Source organism: Xiphophorus couchianus, chromosome 20 (genome assembly GCF_001444195.1).
Source record: "Xiphophorus couchianus chromosome 20, X_couchianus-1.0, whole genome shotgun sequence".
Lineage (NCBI taxonomy): Eukaryota > Metazoa > Chordata > Actinopteri > Cyprinodontiformes > Poeciliidae > Xiphophorus > Xiphophorus couchianus.
The window spans coordinates 7,430,198-7,447,857 of NC_040247.1; the positions used below are offsets into that span (position 1 = coordinate 7,430,198).

At 37.1% G+C, this 17,660-nt stretch overlaps 1 protein-coding gene across 4 annotated transcripts in view; it reads left to right on the forward strand.

Annotated features, from left to right (window-relative positions):
* Positions 1-17,660, forward strand: part of ephb2b (eph receptor B2b) — a 123,629-nt gene that overhangs the window by 97,743 nt on the left and 8,226 nt on the right. Inside the window, exons 6-11 of one of the 4 annotated variants that reach the window (XM_028002854.1) lie at positions 8,471-8,595; positions 9,561-9,723; positions 11,597-11,705; positions 13,148-13,215; positions 14,808-14,930; positions 15,089-15,336. In XM_028002854.1, coding sequence (XP_027858655.1) covers positions 8,471-8,595; positions 9,561-9,723; positions 11,597-11,705; positions 13,148-13,215; positions 14,808-14,930; positions 15,089-15,336 — 836 coding nt within the window. The remainder of the gene's footprint in view (positions 1-8,470; positions 8,596-9,560; positions 9,724-11,596; positions 11,706-13,147; positions 13,216-14,807; positions 14,931-15,088; positions 15,337-17,660) is intronic. The other 3 variants (XM_028002856.1, XM_028002855.1, XM_028002857.1) reach the window with 3 other exon arrangements.

Sequence of the window (17,660 nt, forward strand, 5' to 3'; positions counted from 1 at the left end):
TTCTTTTTCACAGCTCTAAAATCAAGGCACAATATATTTGTATAATATTATCTAATGAAAATCTGCAAAATATAACTTTGCAAACCTTATATATAGTATTGACAATCAAGAAATCTGTATCTGGCATAATACATCTTTTGTACCCTCATAACACTAGGTATAATAAACATAGCAATGGCACAAGATGAATTTTGTTTGTTTGTCTTTAGAGTAATCAAGAGTATGAAGTTAGACTGGCCTTGTTATAAACTAATCCAAGAAAATGGTTAGCAAGGTTGAGCTGAAAATATCTGAAAGTGTCAAAGCTGTTGACTAAATGATAAAGAGACTGACTGAGAGTCAGGTGAGGATCGCCAACATACATTGTTCAGTACGACTGTGACAGAAGGTGAGAAGGGCACATATGGTGAGTGCCAGTGTAGGTCAGCCCTGCAGACAGACAGGAGGCCTCAGCAGGCACCTGGAGCTCAGCACTGACAGAACCTTTAGAGTAAAGCTGCTTTGGTATCCAGCCAGTCAAACACACATGCACAGAATTTATGATGATACCGAGCAGCCTGCATACAAAGAAATATTACAGCTGACAAACATTAAGATATGTTTAGAAACTAAATATGTTGTAACCGGTGTGCGGGGTTGACAAAGAGATTCTTTAGATTTCTTTTTATAGTTTGTTCAAGGAATCTGAATTTAATTAGGACTTCCTGGAAGATAATTAGACCCCAAAACTTCAAAATTAGTTATCTAATTACTGTTATTTATAAATTATTTAGTGAGCTTTTTTTCCCTTTCAGTGAGTACATTACACAGAGATTTGCTGGTTTGTACATATACAACAGAGAGGAGTAGAAAATGCACATTGTTTGGTTATTAATTAAGGTTGAAAGGCCATGATCTTTCAGCTTAGTGTGCAGTAAAAGGGAGTAAATACAAAAGCACAATTAATTATCATTAAGTGCTTTAACCACATCCTGAAATTTCTAAACAACTGAATTTACTTTAATGTAGTCATTTGTTTACTTGCTATATCCAAGAGTGGTTCAAAGAGTGCTGCTTTTAATTTATTAACTTTTCTGTAAAATTTATAGTTACTTTCATCAATTAAGCAAATGAATCTGTGATAAGCTCAATGACAGCCCTCCCTCTCTCCTCATGGACTGCTCGTCTTTCTCACCCCTTTAAGTTTGCCAAGCGCATTACAATTTCCATTGACATTTCTTTGAAGATTGATGCAAAACACCGTTGTTATTGTCTCAGAAACAGTCTTGGAAACAGTCTTTTCATCTGAACATAAGCTCCCACCCCCACTAACTCTGTACTAATGCAACTCTTTTTTTAATGCATAGCCTAGATTTTCTCACATAGACGAAGCAGATCATAAAAACTCGACTGCCATCATCCTCTGGAGGGTTTTATCTGTAATTTGGGGTTGGGACCTTTATAAGCATAGATGATCTTTTATAAGCCTGTCTGTTGTTCACCGCTCATTGCAGCAGCCCCATACTGCATAGAACTGGATGACCTTAGTGTCAGGCCAAAAAGTCTCTGTTCTTAATCAAAATAACATTGCAGCATATTGGTTTAAAAAAAAAGCAGACATAAATATACCAGCTTTTCTTTCTAAAACAAGAATGGTGGCTGGATTAAAATGCCACCATATCATTTTTATAATACTGCTTGTTAACTCAAAATAGTCATCCAGTTATTTAGGCAGGAGGATTCTCCCTAGTATCTGAGCATGCAGTTATGTAAAAACAACAGCATCAAAAATATAATGTTAATCCAAGTTGCAGAAAAGGTAGAAGAGGCAGAAGAGCCTAAAACCTTTGATGTGATTGAAAGTGGCAATTTTTTTATTTTCTATAAAGCAGCAAAAGCGATCATTCTGTGTTTTGGTACATTTGCATAATGTGCTGATTTAATGTTCAAAAGCTCAGATTACCTTACTTACTCAGAAAGCCTTGAAAATCACATAGCTAACAACTGCAAGTATTCAGGATATTATACTGAACAATATACTGATGATTTATAACTATAGATCAATTTTTTAAAAAATCTCTCACATCTAGTTCATATGCTTTATATTGAATATTTACTCTTTCCCTCTGGGTAGAGGGACAAAATTCCCCTGAAGAGAATTTGCTTCAAGTAATCCTTTGGTCTCTCTGCCACTAAACCTTTAAAACTCAACCTAGATTAAAAAAACAAAAAGATTGTTTTGTTCCCTTTGCATGGCCACTACTAACACATATTTTTGGCAATATTTAATAAAATTAGAACTTATTATTGTATTATTTTGTTAGTAGTAATTTTGTGCTGATTTAGTGGAGAGTTACAGTGTTTTGCAAAAATATGCATTTTCTTTGCACTGCTTTCTATTTTGGTATTATACAACATAAAACCTCAACATGGTTATTGTTGATGAAAACAAAGTAGCATTTAACTAAAACTAAACATTATTTTTAACACTTAAATAATGTGAAAGTTTTGCTCTGCAACAATGTCTTCTTGGAATTGACCTAATTATTAAGTAGAGTCCACTAGTGTGTAATTCAGCCTTATGAATACAGCTGTTCATGTGAAGGGCTTATGGCCGTTATCAAGACCAAAAAACACCCTGCACATGTCAGGGATAATGTTGTGGAAATGATTAAGATTCTATACTGTTTGGAAAAGGAGAACATTAATCAGAGAAGCAGTCAAGAGATCCTTTGGAGGAACTGCACAAATCTACTACTCAGCTGGGAGAGTCTATTGCTTCTCAGAGCTAATAAGAAGATAGACCACACTAAATACAAGACAATAATGAAAGAAAACACGCTAGAGGCTGGAACAGACTTGAGTCTAGCAGGAAAACAACACAACACATTGTGGCCAGAGCCACAATGGAATAGTGGTTCTTCTTTAGATATAAGAATGTATTGGCCTGATGTTAGGTGGTGAATGGTGGTTCTGTATTGCAATTACCTGCACTGTTTTCCGATTTTTTTCAGTAAATATTTTTTCTTCAACTTCACAACTTTCAATTACTTTGTGCTGGCCTATTGCATGATATACCAATAAAGTAAATAAAAGTTTGGAGCTACAACTTGACAAAATGTTGAAATATTCATTTTATTCCTAGTCTACTTATATTATTCTCTTACCTAAATTATATTATGGTGGTCAGACATAATATGTGCACAGTAATTTTGATATATATGTATTTTCCTTCTGTTTATTTTACTTTCCAGAGTATTGTGAAATCTAAACTACCACTAAAGCCTTGTCTTAATGGAAAAAAGACAACCACAGCCCACACTTGTTTTCCAACTGTGAATAATATTGACATGTAACCTGTGGTTTGTGGAGATTTTCTTCTTGCGCATTTGGAAGATGTTTAAATGCAGATACGCTGCCTGCTGATTAAACTGCAGCGTTGACCCACCGCTGTACACGTGAAAGACTTCAATCTACAAGGCTGCAGCAGACAACTCGAATATTGTCTATTCAGTCTTAATCGGCCCAGAGAGACTGAAAGACCACAGAGAATCTGTGGATTCAAAATTGTGGCTTTATTCTGCCTGGAATGCTTTTACCAATTGAAATGGCTGTTTTACCCTTACTAAAGAACTTTTTATCTGTAATGTAAGATGACATTTTTGACAGTGTGCAAATGTTCAGCACAATTTTTATAAAAAAAGACCTTTTTTATTTTACCTCATATAAAGAACAGCCTACTAAACTTTTTATCTGAAAAGGAAAATATATTTTATTACTATTTGATGTCTTTTCACCTTTCTTAAGAAAGGTGCTTCCTCTTTAAAACATTGGAAAAGTTGTACAAAGAACCACATTTATTCAAAACATATAAATGCTTTTAATTTCCTCTGCAAAATTTTCTAGTTGTACACCAATCTGCAATCTGCATTTACTTTTTCTACAAATCTGACATGTTGGCCTACATTTAAACCCCATCCTCTGGTAGCTCCTGAAAAACAATTCAAACCTCCGACAAGCCCAATTTAGAATTAGTTTGGTGTTTGTTTGAGTGTATTAGAGTCCCTAGTCGCTTGCAGTACAGCTGGTTTAAAGTTTGATCAACTGAAATCTCACTTTTGTAGCTTTACTGCTTTGGAAAATCTTTTTAAATGTAAAGCCCACAATCCTTTGCAGCTGGAGAAACAGGGATGTCTGCCAGCATGCTAAAAGTGCATGCAAATATGGGCCTCTCCCTGTAAGATGTCTCTGCAACTCATAAATGGTCAGAAGCCCAAAGGAGGGGAGAAGTGCCTGCTAGTTTGGGAGGCTGCATGGTATACGGCCAACTGGTTCAGGCCCTCTTGTGAGAGTTTGCTCTGCGGGAAAACTGATTTTTACAATGAAAAGGGGAAAGGATTTACAAGGCCTGACCTGTTCTCGCAACCTCCCCACATCTTCCCCAAATCATAGCATTGCTCTTTGCAGCAGAACTTCTAATCAAATCAGAGCCACATGGTTGCAGACACAGTGGGTTGTAAGAAAGATTTAGATAAAAGACTTTAAACGTTTATCTGTGGCATATGATCCACAGGCATAAAAATGTTTGAGGTTTTCAAGATATCTATTTGTTTCCGAGGTTTCAGTTTATTGCATAGTATTGACTGTGAGCTGTGTGAAATAAACCTAGTTCTCCCTCGCTTCTCTATTAATAAAAGCTGTTATCATGGATATTGGCATGAGATAGGACTCCTTTTTCCCCCTGGAAGTTTGTGCAGTAAGTGTGTGCCCAACATGCTTTGTTGCCAATCACCCCCAGTAGTTCCTCTTTATCAGCTTTACTTAATGAAGATGCCCATCATGTTCCTAACAGTGCCTATTATTGGAGGCCAAACACTACAAGTCAAGGAGATCTTCAAAGAGAGAGTGGAAAAGCCCACTAAACGAGAGCAATATAATAACATTACAGAGACACACATTAATTGGATGGTTGAAAGCCCCTCTTTTGTACTACGTGTGGTAGAGGAAAAATGTCTTGGTAAATTGGTTCTGTTTTTAATCAGCAGAAATATCCCCGTAAACTCCATCTTTAATTGATTAGGGATGCCATTAGGTGCTCAGATATAGCAGTAAAACATCAATCGCAGATGTGGAGCAAAACAGAGTCTCTGTGTTCTAGTAGCTTGGTTCAAGGCCAGAGTGTCATTCTGGAGTGGACTCAGAGCGACTGTTTTTTCTATCAGATCCAGTGTGGGCTAATAATGTGGGGTCTGAAACCCAATTCTCTGACAACAGCTGGGGCTGCCTGTCTTTGTTCAATTAAGAAACCTGATACTGCCTCATTCCACCCCATATTCATTATTTGATTTGATTGTCCCCATTATTTGCTCTGAGCTTTTTATAAGTTGTGATTTATTGAAAATAAAATAAAAGTAGACAAAGCCTGTCCACAGTTAAAACTATGCAGAATATACACATGCTCATGTTTTGTGGTGTTGGTGAAAAACCATAAAATACCACACCATTTTTCTCTCCAATTCATCCATCTAATTTAATTACATGAACTTACAATCCCTGCTCTTGTCTTTGTAACTGCTTCATGTTTTTTATAAGCATGACTACAGCCTTCACTGAGAAAACCTATGAATAAATCTGTCAGTGAAAAGTATTTGTTACTCAGAAGAAAAAGATCAGATTTGATAGAATTGGCTTACCGTATGCAAATAACAAGATTTCTCAAACCACCGTTTTAATTTCTAATTGCGTTTAAGTGAATACAATCTTCATGATTTAAAAATAATTACTGCAACAACAGAAAATGACTTGAAATGACTGCAACATGTGTTTAGTGGCATAATTTGACGACTTATGTTTACACACAGGAAACCAAGTATTTACTTAACCCTCAAAATTACAGATTAAGATACGGAAAAAAGAATCTAGGTAGGCTTGAAGAATTAAAGTGCCAAAGACATTTGCGGAATTAGTTCATGAATTTGATGTAAGAAAATAGTTTTCACATGTGAATCAGCCCTGAAGCAATCACTTCAGTGAAGCATTGGCTCGGCATGCCAATGCATTCCACACTCAATTGGTGAAACATCAATTTAGCTTGAAGTGCATGTACTGAATTACCTTAAAATATGCAGCACGGTTGGTTTTATATTTCAGATATCTTTGTTTTTTTCTCTACTTGCCTAATGTTTCAACACTTTACTTCTGTGTGCAGTATTTACCTCAAATAGCCATATCCTCATTTAATTGACTCTCACTTTGCCGTCTTTTCTTTTTTTTGAGGCTAGACATGTCAACTGCCATTCAGTCTAACTGGACGTTGTCCTTTGACAAAAACAAACCACAATGTTCTCCTCCAACAGGTTTTTTTTATGCTGGCATGTGTCCATCCTTCTGTACATGAATACATGAGCTGCCTTTGTTTCTCCAGCCGTATATCAGGTTTCTGGGCATGGCTGCTCCGTGTGTTTAATGGAAATGCTATGCAGGAAAAGGCCATGTGGCCGTCTTGAATATATGTGCATCCGTAATGGGATACTCGTGAGTTCCCCTTTGAGTAACTGTTTGCCTTATTAGGTTGTCGTTTGTGACTGCAAACAAACTGGGGAGTACTTTGAGAAGGACGAGATTCCTCAGGCTGGTGTCCTGACTGCACACTGTAAACATTGCTGTACCTCTGACTCCTGGATTGGAGCACCATGCCAAACACTAAAGAGTTACAGAGTATCTTGGTGAGAGTGTTTCGCTAAAATGAATAACAGAGTCTGAGTTTATTATTTTCCGGCAGCTGCACATAACATACTCAGTGACTCTCCAGCCTCTTTTATGTGAGATATCACAATTTATTATGCTAGACGGAGGCTTTTGTTTTAGTGAAAGGACACGCAAAGTTTTGCTGACAGATCTTTGATTATTAGATCTGAATCACTACGGTTACTTAAATAACTTCATTTTCTTTTCCTTCTTTACACGACTTAAGGACACATTTTCTCCCAATACTTATATGTAATCAGTTTATGATATTAAAATCAGGTGCATAATTTATAGATAATTATATAACAACCACACTCTTGCAACTTCACAGACCTATATTATAGAGGCGTGGTAGTTGTAGTTTTCCAGTCGATGTATTTTCAACAGAGAACACGTGCCGAGGGAGAGACTTCTGACTTTATTGCTTGGACTCAGGGGAGTCACTGCTGGCTGAGGGCAGTGTGTGTGAGTTGCATGGGCCTGAAACTGATGAGCGTGGGGCTCGGTGTACATAAATTTTGCCCAATACCCCTCCTTCCCTGACACCTCAACCCACCCTACTCATTCACACACAGAGAGAGGCTCAGACACTGAGGTCCACAGCCCTTGCCAAGCTTCCCAGACAGAGCTTTTTATCCTCAGCCTCTCTTAGCTTTAAGTTGACCTGTGGCACCCTGAACTAATCATAATGGTTGCTGGACAACTTGGGGTGATCACGCCCCTGTCTGACCTGACAATATTTAAGGTCACTTGACTATGTAAGACTATAGAAGACCACCCATGATGATGTTTTCTAGCACGTATTGTTTTTGATTATGACAAAATAAGACACTAATAAATATTGTTAATAGTTGCATAAATAACCTAAACCTATTTTTTGTAAAATTTAGTTTATATTCATATTTGACAAGAGAAAACAATGAGTACAATAAATTAATGATGTAAGGCGTAAAAAAACCCCTCCCTTTTATTTTTAGTCTATAAAAATTAGCTTGTGTCTGTATTTTACAGTAACTATCTATTCATTAATAATGTACAATTAAAAATATCTTAAGATGCGTGAATTCATAAATATTTAAAAAATGACTTTATTAGAGTTTATTGACAGTGCTGTTGTGGTTGCTTCTTAGACAGTGGTTTGGATTCTTTTTTAGTCTCAGATGTTTTCCCAGAAATATTTTAAAATATGTAACTCTTTTGACTGTATTAGTTTACCAATCCTAATGGATGATTTCCCTCTGGGCTAAAAAGCAAATCAGAATAAATTTTAAATGGGAGTTTTCCTAATCAGCACAAAAAGGTATTTGTTTTTGGCTTTTATCATACTGTTTTGTGGTTTTTGTTTTGTTTGTTTTTTGTGTGTGTATGTAAAATAACAAGATCCACTTTCCTTTACATGGTGGTCTGGTGTTTTTTTGAATAATATTAGAGGAAAGCACTCTGTTATCACCATGACAAGCATATATTCATCTCATCAAAGTCACATTTCACATCGGGAAGTCCCATGTGCCTACTTATGTGGTTCTGCCACTGTTGTGACTTGTAAGCTTAATTTCTGCCCTTGATGCTCCAGCTGGAGCCTACACATTATTATATGTTGTAGACTTTATGGGCTTAGAGCATTCCAGAACTCTGTTTGGTTATGAGATTAAGTATGACATAGATACTCTCTGTGTGATTGTGTACTTTAATCTGATTGGACTTTTTAATTTTCAGGTAACACACTGCTTTTGTATCTTCACAGCTCCATCTACTGTGTCTATAATGCACCAGGTCAGCCGTACTGTGGACAGCATCACCCTCTCCTGGTCTCAGCCAGATCAGCCAAATGGTGTCATCTTGGACTATGAACTACAGTATTATGAAAAGGTACTCAAGCCATTCAAGTACATGTTGCAAATGCTTCATCCAGTCCTTATTGAACATAAAACACAGACTTTCTTTTATTCTTATCAAGCTAAATATAGTGTTCACTTGTTAAGAGCTGAATCGTTTCGTTAGTGTATTTTAAATGTGAATTCTCTCTGCTCAATTGCTTAGCAGCAGATCCTTGGAGGCATGTAGCTTCTGAATATCACTTCGAACCTCTGCTTGTTCTCCTCCAATTACAATCACGGTCAGTCACTGGGAAAGAAAAAAACACACTCAGCCCCGCAGCAGGGCCAGTGGGGATTGATGTGCTGAAACTTGTGGTTGAAACAATGGTACGCTGACTGATGTAAAAATAGTTTTTTGAGGGGCAAGCTCCTCCGAATCAGCATACTTTCTCAAAAGAACACTCACAGATGCAAATGTGTGTGTAATGCAGCATGTCAGTTAATAAGAAAACACACAAGAAGTAATACTTATGTAGTTTCTCAACCTTTTGTCTGTTGCTTGCCTTTTGACTACCATTCCTCTTACTGACACTGCTGGAGAGAGCTGTCAAAACAATTGTCCCAGCTCCTGTTGTGACTCAGAAGTGTATGCTGAGAAACGTATTGAAGGAAGCCGCTAAAAATGTCCCAGTCTCTGCTCTCAAGCATGTCAACATTCTGGAGAGGGAAAGTGTGGCAGTGGAATATAGCTCTGATCATCACACGTAGCTCAGAGGATCCACCTGACCTCAAACTGCCACCCAGTCTTTTTTACTAACAGCAGCCGCTCAATGTTTCCCTTCATAATAAAAACTAATTGTCTTAGTTGTTTAAAAAAGACCTTAAATGTGAGTTCTGTCACTAGCTTGGGCCCTTAATGTGCAATTGCACTTTGGAGCATTTGAAAATAATTACCTTATACAATTGCACTATTTCATAATTGTCCACTGAAACTTACTGAATATTTTTTGCCCCCAGGATCAATCAGAATATAACTCTACCACCATCAGAAGCCAGACCAACACTGCAGTCATCCGTGGCCTCAAGTCTGGGAGCATCTATGTTTTCCAGGTCCGGGCCCGCACTGTAGCTGGGTTTGGACGCTACAGTGGCAAACTGTACTTCCAGACCATGACGGAGGGTGAGAATTCAGCCAATGCTCACCGCAGCACGCAGAGTTCTTATCACCTTTCATGCTTGGCTTTTCAACACACTGGGTAGGGCAGTAAGATTTCAGACAGCTGCAGAACTGAGAAGGACGCATTATGTGCTGGAAAAAGCACATGTACTCTAAAACAATTACTATGCTGTAAATAAGTATGTGTGAAGTGATAGATTAGTTCTATGTCTTATTTTTCTTTCCGTTATACTTACATCAAACAAATTCCAATAGAAAAAGATGACCTAAATAATTTTCTTAAAATCAGCTTCAAATACGTATTTAGGTCATTTGTGGTAAAATAATAATAATAAAAAAGCTAATTTTGTTGTGTGTGAATAGAATTTGCTCCCTTAATCTAATAAATGATCCTGTAAGACCCAAAACATGATGATACAATTTTGTAGGTATAACAGGTTTGGTTATACAGTGTGTGATATCCAGACACAGCAAATGCATGCAGACATTGGCTTGCTGAGCTGCTTCAGTTTTTTTGTTTTGTTTTGTTTTTGTTTTTGCAGATTGTGGCTTTTTTGTTTGTTTTTGCCTGCTTCATTTTGTCAGACAGGTTCTGTATGATCCATTTCTGGCTTACAAGGTCTAGAAGTGTTTGTTCCTGGGTGTGGCTAGCAAAATGGAAGTCAGCTTTCCAAAATTGTTGTCAATCATATGTGATGCATAATTTATCAAGGGGGTAATTACTTTTTCACACTTGGTCAGGCCGGATTGCACAGCTTTCCTAGCTTAAGAAATGAAAGCCTGATATGTTTCTGTTTACTCTCCTTATCGTTGTCTGAAATGTATCTGTTGATCTGAAGTCTGACAAAAAAAGCAAAAGCAGAATGAATATGTAAGGGATAAATATTTTTTTTCATAGTGCTGTTTACCACATTATTTTATTATGTAGTTTGAATAATTAGATCAAGCACTAATAATGTTTTTAATTTATTATACAACAATTACTGGGTTAGAGATCAGATTGAATTTGTCTTGTTATCTAAAACATGGCTTACATTTAGTAAACATCAGTCAAGTAGGTTAATGTTAGAGCTATGTCTGGGTATTCCCCTCTGAACATCTCATTTCCATCAGCCGGCAGAGCCTAGAGCCATCATTAGCCTGAACTCTCACAGGAACATCCGTGATGCTGCCGTGCACACAGATCCCAGCACACACAAAATATCAGACTGACTCAGAACTGGAAATATTGTGTAAACAGAGGGTGTACAATGCTAATTGTGTTCAACGTCCACTTAAAGGTTATTTTGAGTTGCATGAAAAATGCTGCTGATACAGTTTAAAGTGAAGAACAGTTCTACAAACATAAAAAAACTTAACAGTTCCAGCAAAGTAGAAGCAGAGAGGGTAGATGAAGTTTTTCCGGAAGCAATATCATTATGAAAATTTTATTAAGTTTAATTAGTTGCATTGAATTGATCATTTAAATCTCATATAAAACACTTAAAAAATAAAATAAAATAATGTGACTCTCTTAAAAAAAAAAAGCTTTCTCTGTCTCTGTGTGCCCATTTAGTCACAAGATTGTCATTCCTGGCTGTGTGACCAGTCCGCTTTTCATCCAAATATGCTCTCTTCCCCCTTCACTTCACACACTTTCTGCCAGATGATTTGTCCATATCTGCAGCATCGGAGCACATTCGATGCGGTTTGTAAAATGTTGTGTGCAGCCAGCAGTGATGCCAAGATGCTCAATGGTTCACCCAGCCGTATGCCTGTCTGCCACCCATTGCAGAGGCTCAGATGCTTTCCCATATGTTTCAGCTTGTGGATCTGTGTGACTGTGTGTATGTGTATGCATGCAATTATGCTTATCTCTGTGTTTTTTCTTATATAGAGGAATACAACACAAGCATTCAGGAGAAACTTCCACTCATCATTGGCTCAGCAGCTGCTGGTTTGGTTTTCCTCATTGCTCTGGTTGTCATCATCATCGTTTGTAACCGGTGAGTCCGTTCTGTCATGTAAAAGTCTTTAAAAAAACATGGCTAAAAATGCCACTTTATTTTTCAGTTTGTGTGATCTTTTTAACTTTTTGTCTTTTTCTTTTTTTTTTGTCCCTCTGCACTTTCATTGGACAAATAAAACTACCTCGGTTTAAAAGTATTCAGTACATTTAAAAGTCTTGGTGTTTAAAAATGAAAGCTCTACAGATACTTCAGTTGCAGAAGTATTAAATGTTCATGTATTCTGGTTTGGATTTCAGTTCCCACTTAGGCCAGTGATATTGACAGTGCAGGTCTGCACCTGTGCAGCATTTCTAGGTCTGAAAAGTATGTGCAAGATAAATATTTCAACCTTACAGTGTTATTGCTGCAGATTTCCCCAGGGCTTTTACGGATGCAGTAACTCATTGTCTTAGGTTATGGTTTCAAAGTGACATAATAAAGATTGTGTTGGAAAGACAAAATGAAAAGGTCAGCTTCTATTAATTAAGAGTTATTTAAAAAATATTAAAAATCTACAAAGAAGGATGTTATCTATGAGCAAACTTTATATTTAGCATAAACTGATTTGGTTACTGTTTTAGTCTTTAATAGAATTTTTTTAATAACTTTTATAAAAATCATAAAACACTACCTTACGATCCTAACAAGATTACAGTTATCCATGCTGCTTGTGGATTTTTTTCTACCACGTTTTTCTTCCACTGAACTTTTCATATGTGCTAAAATGCACCATTTTGTGAACAGACAGTTTCTTTAGCAATTACGTTGTGAATACTCTTAAAAACTGTATCCTGGGCAACTGTAAATCAACAGTCTTTGTAATTGTGCAGGTTTCAACATAAAACGTATGGTTTAAAAATGATTTATTAATGTCATTTTTTAAATATTTTGCGTTTTTTTTTTTTTAGCTGCAGCCATAATTATCAAAATGTGCACAAATACAAATTTTAAAAATATCAACCTGTGCAATATTAAGTTAGTATATGATTTTCACCTTTTGAATAATATTAAATATAAATACATTTATTTTTAAAAAATCTAATTCACTGACATACACCAGTACAGTGTTTTTAATACTCTAAAAGGAAGACATTCTGTCTGTAGAATGTAGATTGTAAAAATACATACGTATTGGGATAAAAAAGGAAATTGTGTATTGAATATACAATAATTACCACCTTGACACAATTAATGCATCCACTAAAACCAAGAAGGTTTTTAAAAAGAAAGATCTAGTTATGTTTGTGTGGTATGCTTGTGTAAATGCCTTCTTCTGTGCAGCAATAAAACAAAACAAAAACCCCTTTTCTACCCTCTATTCTGGTTTTAGCTGATTTATCTCCAGCTTAGCTACACCTGGGGGTGTTTGATTCATGTGTTCTCCCCCTCCTTACTCCCTCTTTCTGAGCCAGAGCTAGAGTTCTTTGTCTTTTCCCCAGGAGGCGTGGCTTTGACAGGGGTGATTCAGAATACACAGACAAACTGCAGCATTACACCAGCGGCCACAGTGAGTAAACCACCACCACCGCTCATCTCCGCTCACTCTCACCAACAGCTTCTGCTCCAGGATTAGACACACCTGCATCTATGACTGCCGTGTCATGCAGTTATCCCTGTGGCACTCGTCCAGCACGCAACAGCCTCACACACCTGTCTCCATGGCTACCACCTTGCTTGCTGCTGTCCTTGTCTCCGGACCCTGCACAGCGGCCGTTCATTACCCCCGGCCTGCACCTTTGTGAAATCTTTCCCATTATTTGATTCCTCTGACTTAGGGTGTGGCTTTAACAACAAGATCCGTGTTCAACTGTGTGTTCCAGGAATCACATTTCATAGTCAACTAATTCCATTATGTTAGAAATAGGTCAGTCTTCACTTATGTTAAAGGCCCTTAGAATACTAATGTACATGAGTCGTTTGCTATTGTCAAAAATTTCAAAGGAATTTGGTGAATAAGTGGAGTTACTCTATGATTTTCTTCCCTCTTATAGTTCAAAAAGCATTGAGTTTCAGTGACGTTAATGCATGGATAATTTTGTGAGAAAAATATTTCCATCTGGCCTCATTAACAGATCTTTTTTTTTTTACTGTTGAATTTATACAATTGTGTAATTTTGTCTCAGCACTTTTGTCTCAGCACTCTCCTCTTTAGTAAGTCAGTTTTACCCATAAGATGATAACTTTCTCAGCAGAATTGAGTCAGGCTGTGCAATGGACTTCAGTTTTAGCTACAGTCAAGAGTGTGCCAATAAATAGCTGGCTATTTCACAGATATTATCAGAAGCTAACGTGTCTTGTGTGCATCCTGTTCTCACACCACTCGCAGTTCAGGCTTTTGCCCGTGTTTATGGTGGTCTTTGCCATTAAAGGAAGGTGGTCTTTTGAACTGTGCTTCAGCTTGAGAAGAGATTGTGGGCTTTAGTAATGGGGGGTTGCACCGGGTAAGATCTTTTCCATCTGTTCCATTTCTGCAGCATGTTTTCTTGCTGTAGTCTGCCAGGTTTTCAGGCAATGTGCATGCTATTCTTGCACTGCAGCCGACCATGTGTGAGTTGTGCATCCATTCAGATGGCCTCAGGTCTGATGTGGAGGTATGTGCACTATAATCGGATTTAAAACTCAGGACACTTAAGTCCTCACACACTTAAAGGCCACCTTAAGCCAATTTACCTGGCATTGCAGCTTAGGACAGCCAATTTATTTCTAGAGGTGGAGTTGAGCAATACCAATACAGGACCCCGGTTCCTCTCCTGAGTGTTAATGGCACTGTGGCTCACTGGAGATGATATATATATTAACCCACTAAATCACAGATAAGATGACTGAAGGTGTCATGTCCTTGCTGACTGAACAACCACACACAGTGGCCATAAGGTACTTGTCATAACCACCGTTTGTAATTACAGTACCTCCTCCATCTTCCAGCCTTCATTGCCTTTATGGCTTAGAAAAAAAATATCCCATAATTGCACAGGATAGTGGAAATGGAACATGAATGAATTATTGCTGTATCTCACTGCATTTGACTGTCTGGCCCATAGGTCTACTTACATGACCACATCAATTAAATATTATAGTGGCTCTTTCCTATCTTCCAAGTGTCTCCAGGAATGAAGATTTACATTGATCCATTCACGTATGAGGACCCAAATGAGGCAGTGAGGGAGTTTGCCAAGGAGATTGATATATCCTGTGTGAAGATTGAACAAGTCATTGGTGCAGGTAAGGAAGAAATCTTACTGAAACAGGATTAGAATACTGCATTTTCTGAAGCTATTTACTAAGTCAAAGTAGGTGCAGGAATGCTGCATATTTCTAGTTGCACATTTAATTATGGGGGATTTATAAATTGATCTATTTTCCATGTTACTTTTTAACAGGGGAGTTTGGGGAAGTGTGCAGCGGCAACTTAAAGCTCCCGGGAAAAAGAGAGATGTTTGTGGCCATAAAGACCCTGAAGTCTGGCTATACCGAAAAGCAACGGAGAGACTTCCTGAGCGAGGCCAGCATCATGGGTCAGTTTGACCATCCTAACGTCATTCATCTTGAAGGAGTGGTCACCAAGAGCAGTCCTGTAATGATCATCACTGAATTCATGGAGAATGGATCCCTTGATACCTTCCTGAGAGTAAGAAACCAGAAATGTTTCCCCTATAGCAGTTTTTATGCTTCTACTTTTACTGCTAACAATTTTACCGCTCTACAGAGTAATGATAGCTCTAACAACAGTGTTGGCCTCAAAAACTGCCTCCTTTGAAGCTTGGAGGTCCCTGTACAATGCTTGTGCTTTGACGAGGAAAAAAGAGATGATTCAATGATCTCAGCATAATAAGTTTATGACAACTCTGTCTAGCATATTCTACTTCACTAAACAACTCTTGAGATGCCTTCAAACTATCTGTCAAAAGCTGACAAGAGGCAATCAGTCCTGCTCCGCATACAGCATACTAATATCCAGAAAACAATTCAACAACTCGCATAATAAAGATTAATCAAATTCAACTGCTAGAGGTAATTTTACCGTAGTAGCTCCTTATTACCAATGGAGAGTTATTGCACTCAATTGCAAATGCTCATTTTTAACCCATCTCTCAATAATATTTTCTGTCAGTCTTTACTGTGCTCTGTTTCATAAAGTGTCTTGTCAGGTGGAGCGAAGAATTGTTGTCACTCTTGGGCTCACTGCTTATTATGCAGCACCACGCATGGATGCTTATGAAATTCTAATTATTTTTTTGTCTTCTGCTCCCTGACATGAAATATAAAGTGCTCATGAGTTCATTGGATTTTTTAATTTTCACAATCTCCCCAGCGAGGGATGTTATATAGAAACCTCCACGCTCTCCTTTTACATCCCACGTTAAATTATTCCGATTCTTTTCAAGACTTAAAATAAATGTCATATGTTTATATATGAAACCACTATAGGATGACATATTACACAGCCCATCACTAACTGTGTTGGGATAGATAGATAATCAAGTCTTATGTTCTGATGGTTTTGCATGCAGTGTACAAATAACGGGGGCTCATGATATATGGTGTTTTCTAAAAGAGAATTAATAATTTGAGATACCTGTTATTCAACCACCCTCAGTAAGCATTGTAAGAATGCCTTATAAGAATTACACATAAGAATTACACTTTATTTATTTAAAACAGCTTTTAAATTGTTTTTTTTGAATGTACAAAGACAATGTACAGAGAAATACCTGAATGGACTCCATGATTCATCAATGGATTCATTGACTGTGAAGAAAGACTTTGTACATATTTTGTATGCTGATTCGTTGCATTTTATATCCAAAAATGTCAAGAGAAGTTGTTTCCAAATGTTGGGGCTCTGACTCATCTGCGGTTTATGATATAGAAAAGGCGTTTTTTTTTTTTAGATCATTTCCTGCAATAAAAATAAATGAAAAGAATATTTCTAATAATGCATATTTTTGACAAAATCCTTTCAGAAGGTTAAAAACAGCAGAAATTAATTATTCAACATAGTGTAGTAGTTTATGAGGCTGGTTTGCTTTTATTATCACCTTCTTTAATTGTGTTATAATCTAAATTTATAAACTTAAGCCAGTTATTAGTGGACTATATACTGGGTTAGAAGCTGGAATGTTTGGAAAGCACTGGTTTAAAATGACCAAGCAACAGGTGAAAGTCATGCTCATGAATAAAGCCATAGCAATCCTCAATTAAATATAATTTCAAAAGAATATATACACTTTAGTAGACTTAAGATATTTGTGATGACAAAAGCAGATGTAGATAATAGTCTATTATTTGGTGATACCTTGCAGGTATCACCAAATAGGTGGGTGGGTGCCCATCTCCAAGATAGGGTGGGTAACAATCAAGGTTCACTGTGAAAAAGTTCCTAGCTTATAAGGTGTATGTCTATGAAATACCATACCAATACTTTTAAATATGTTTCATAAAACAGTAAACTGTATGTGTATAAACAACACATTTAGAAATCAGGCATTTATAAAAGTTTTTTTTTTTTTTTACTTTAAAATACAATTTCACTGTAGGCTTAAAGTGTCTAAACACTGTCTTTACCACTGACAACCATCCCAAATTGTCAGTATTAACTTCCTCCTCCAAGACTACATCAAAGCCATCATCCCGAATTCAACATAAAACCCCCTGTCAGCGCACCGCTGAGCCTGGGTTCAGAGCCTTTATTTGCATTCTGTCTCTGACCTCGGAGAGGCAAAGGATCAGTTGGTTTTTTTTTGTTTGTTTGTTTGTTTTGCAAGGGGAATCTGATCTTGCGGTGAAAGCTGTTTTTCTGTATATGTTAAACATATTTGACAGCCCACTGTTTTGAAAACAACAGTAAAACTTTGTAGCACCCAACAGTGACAGTTTGGCAACAGCTGCTGACAGTGTCAAAGCCTCTGAACATGATTTGTATCTTTTAGAGCAATTGATGGTTGTTTGTTT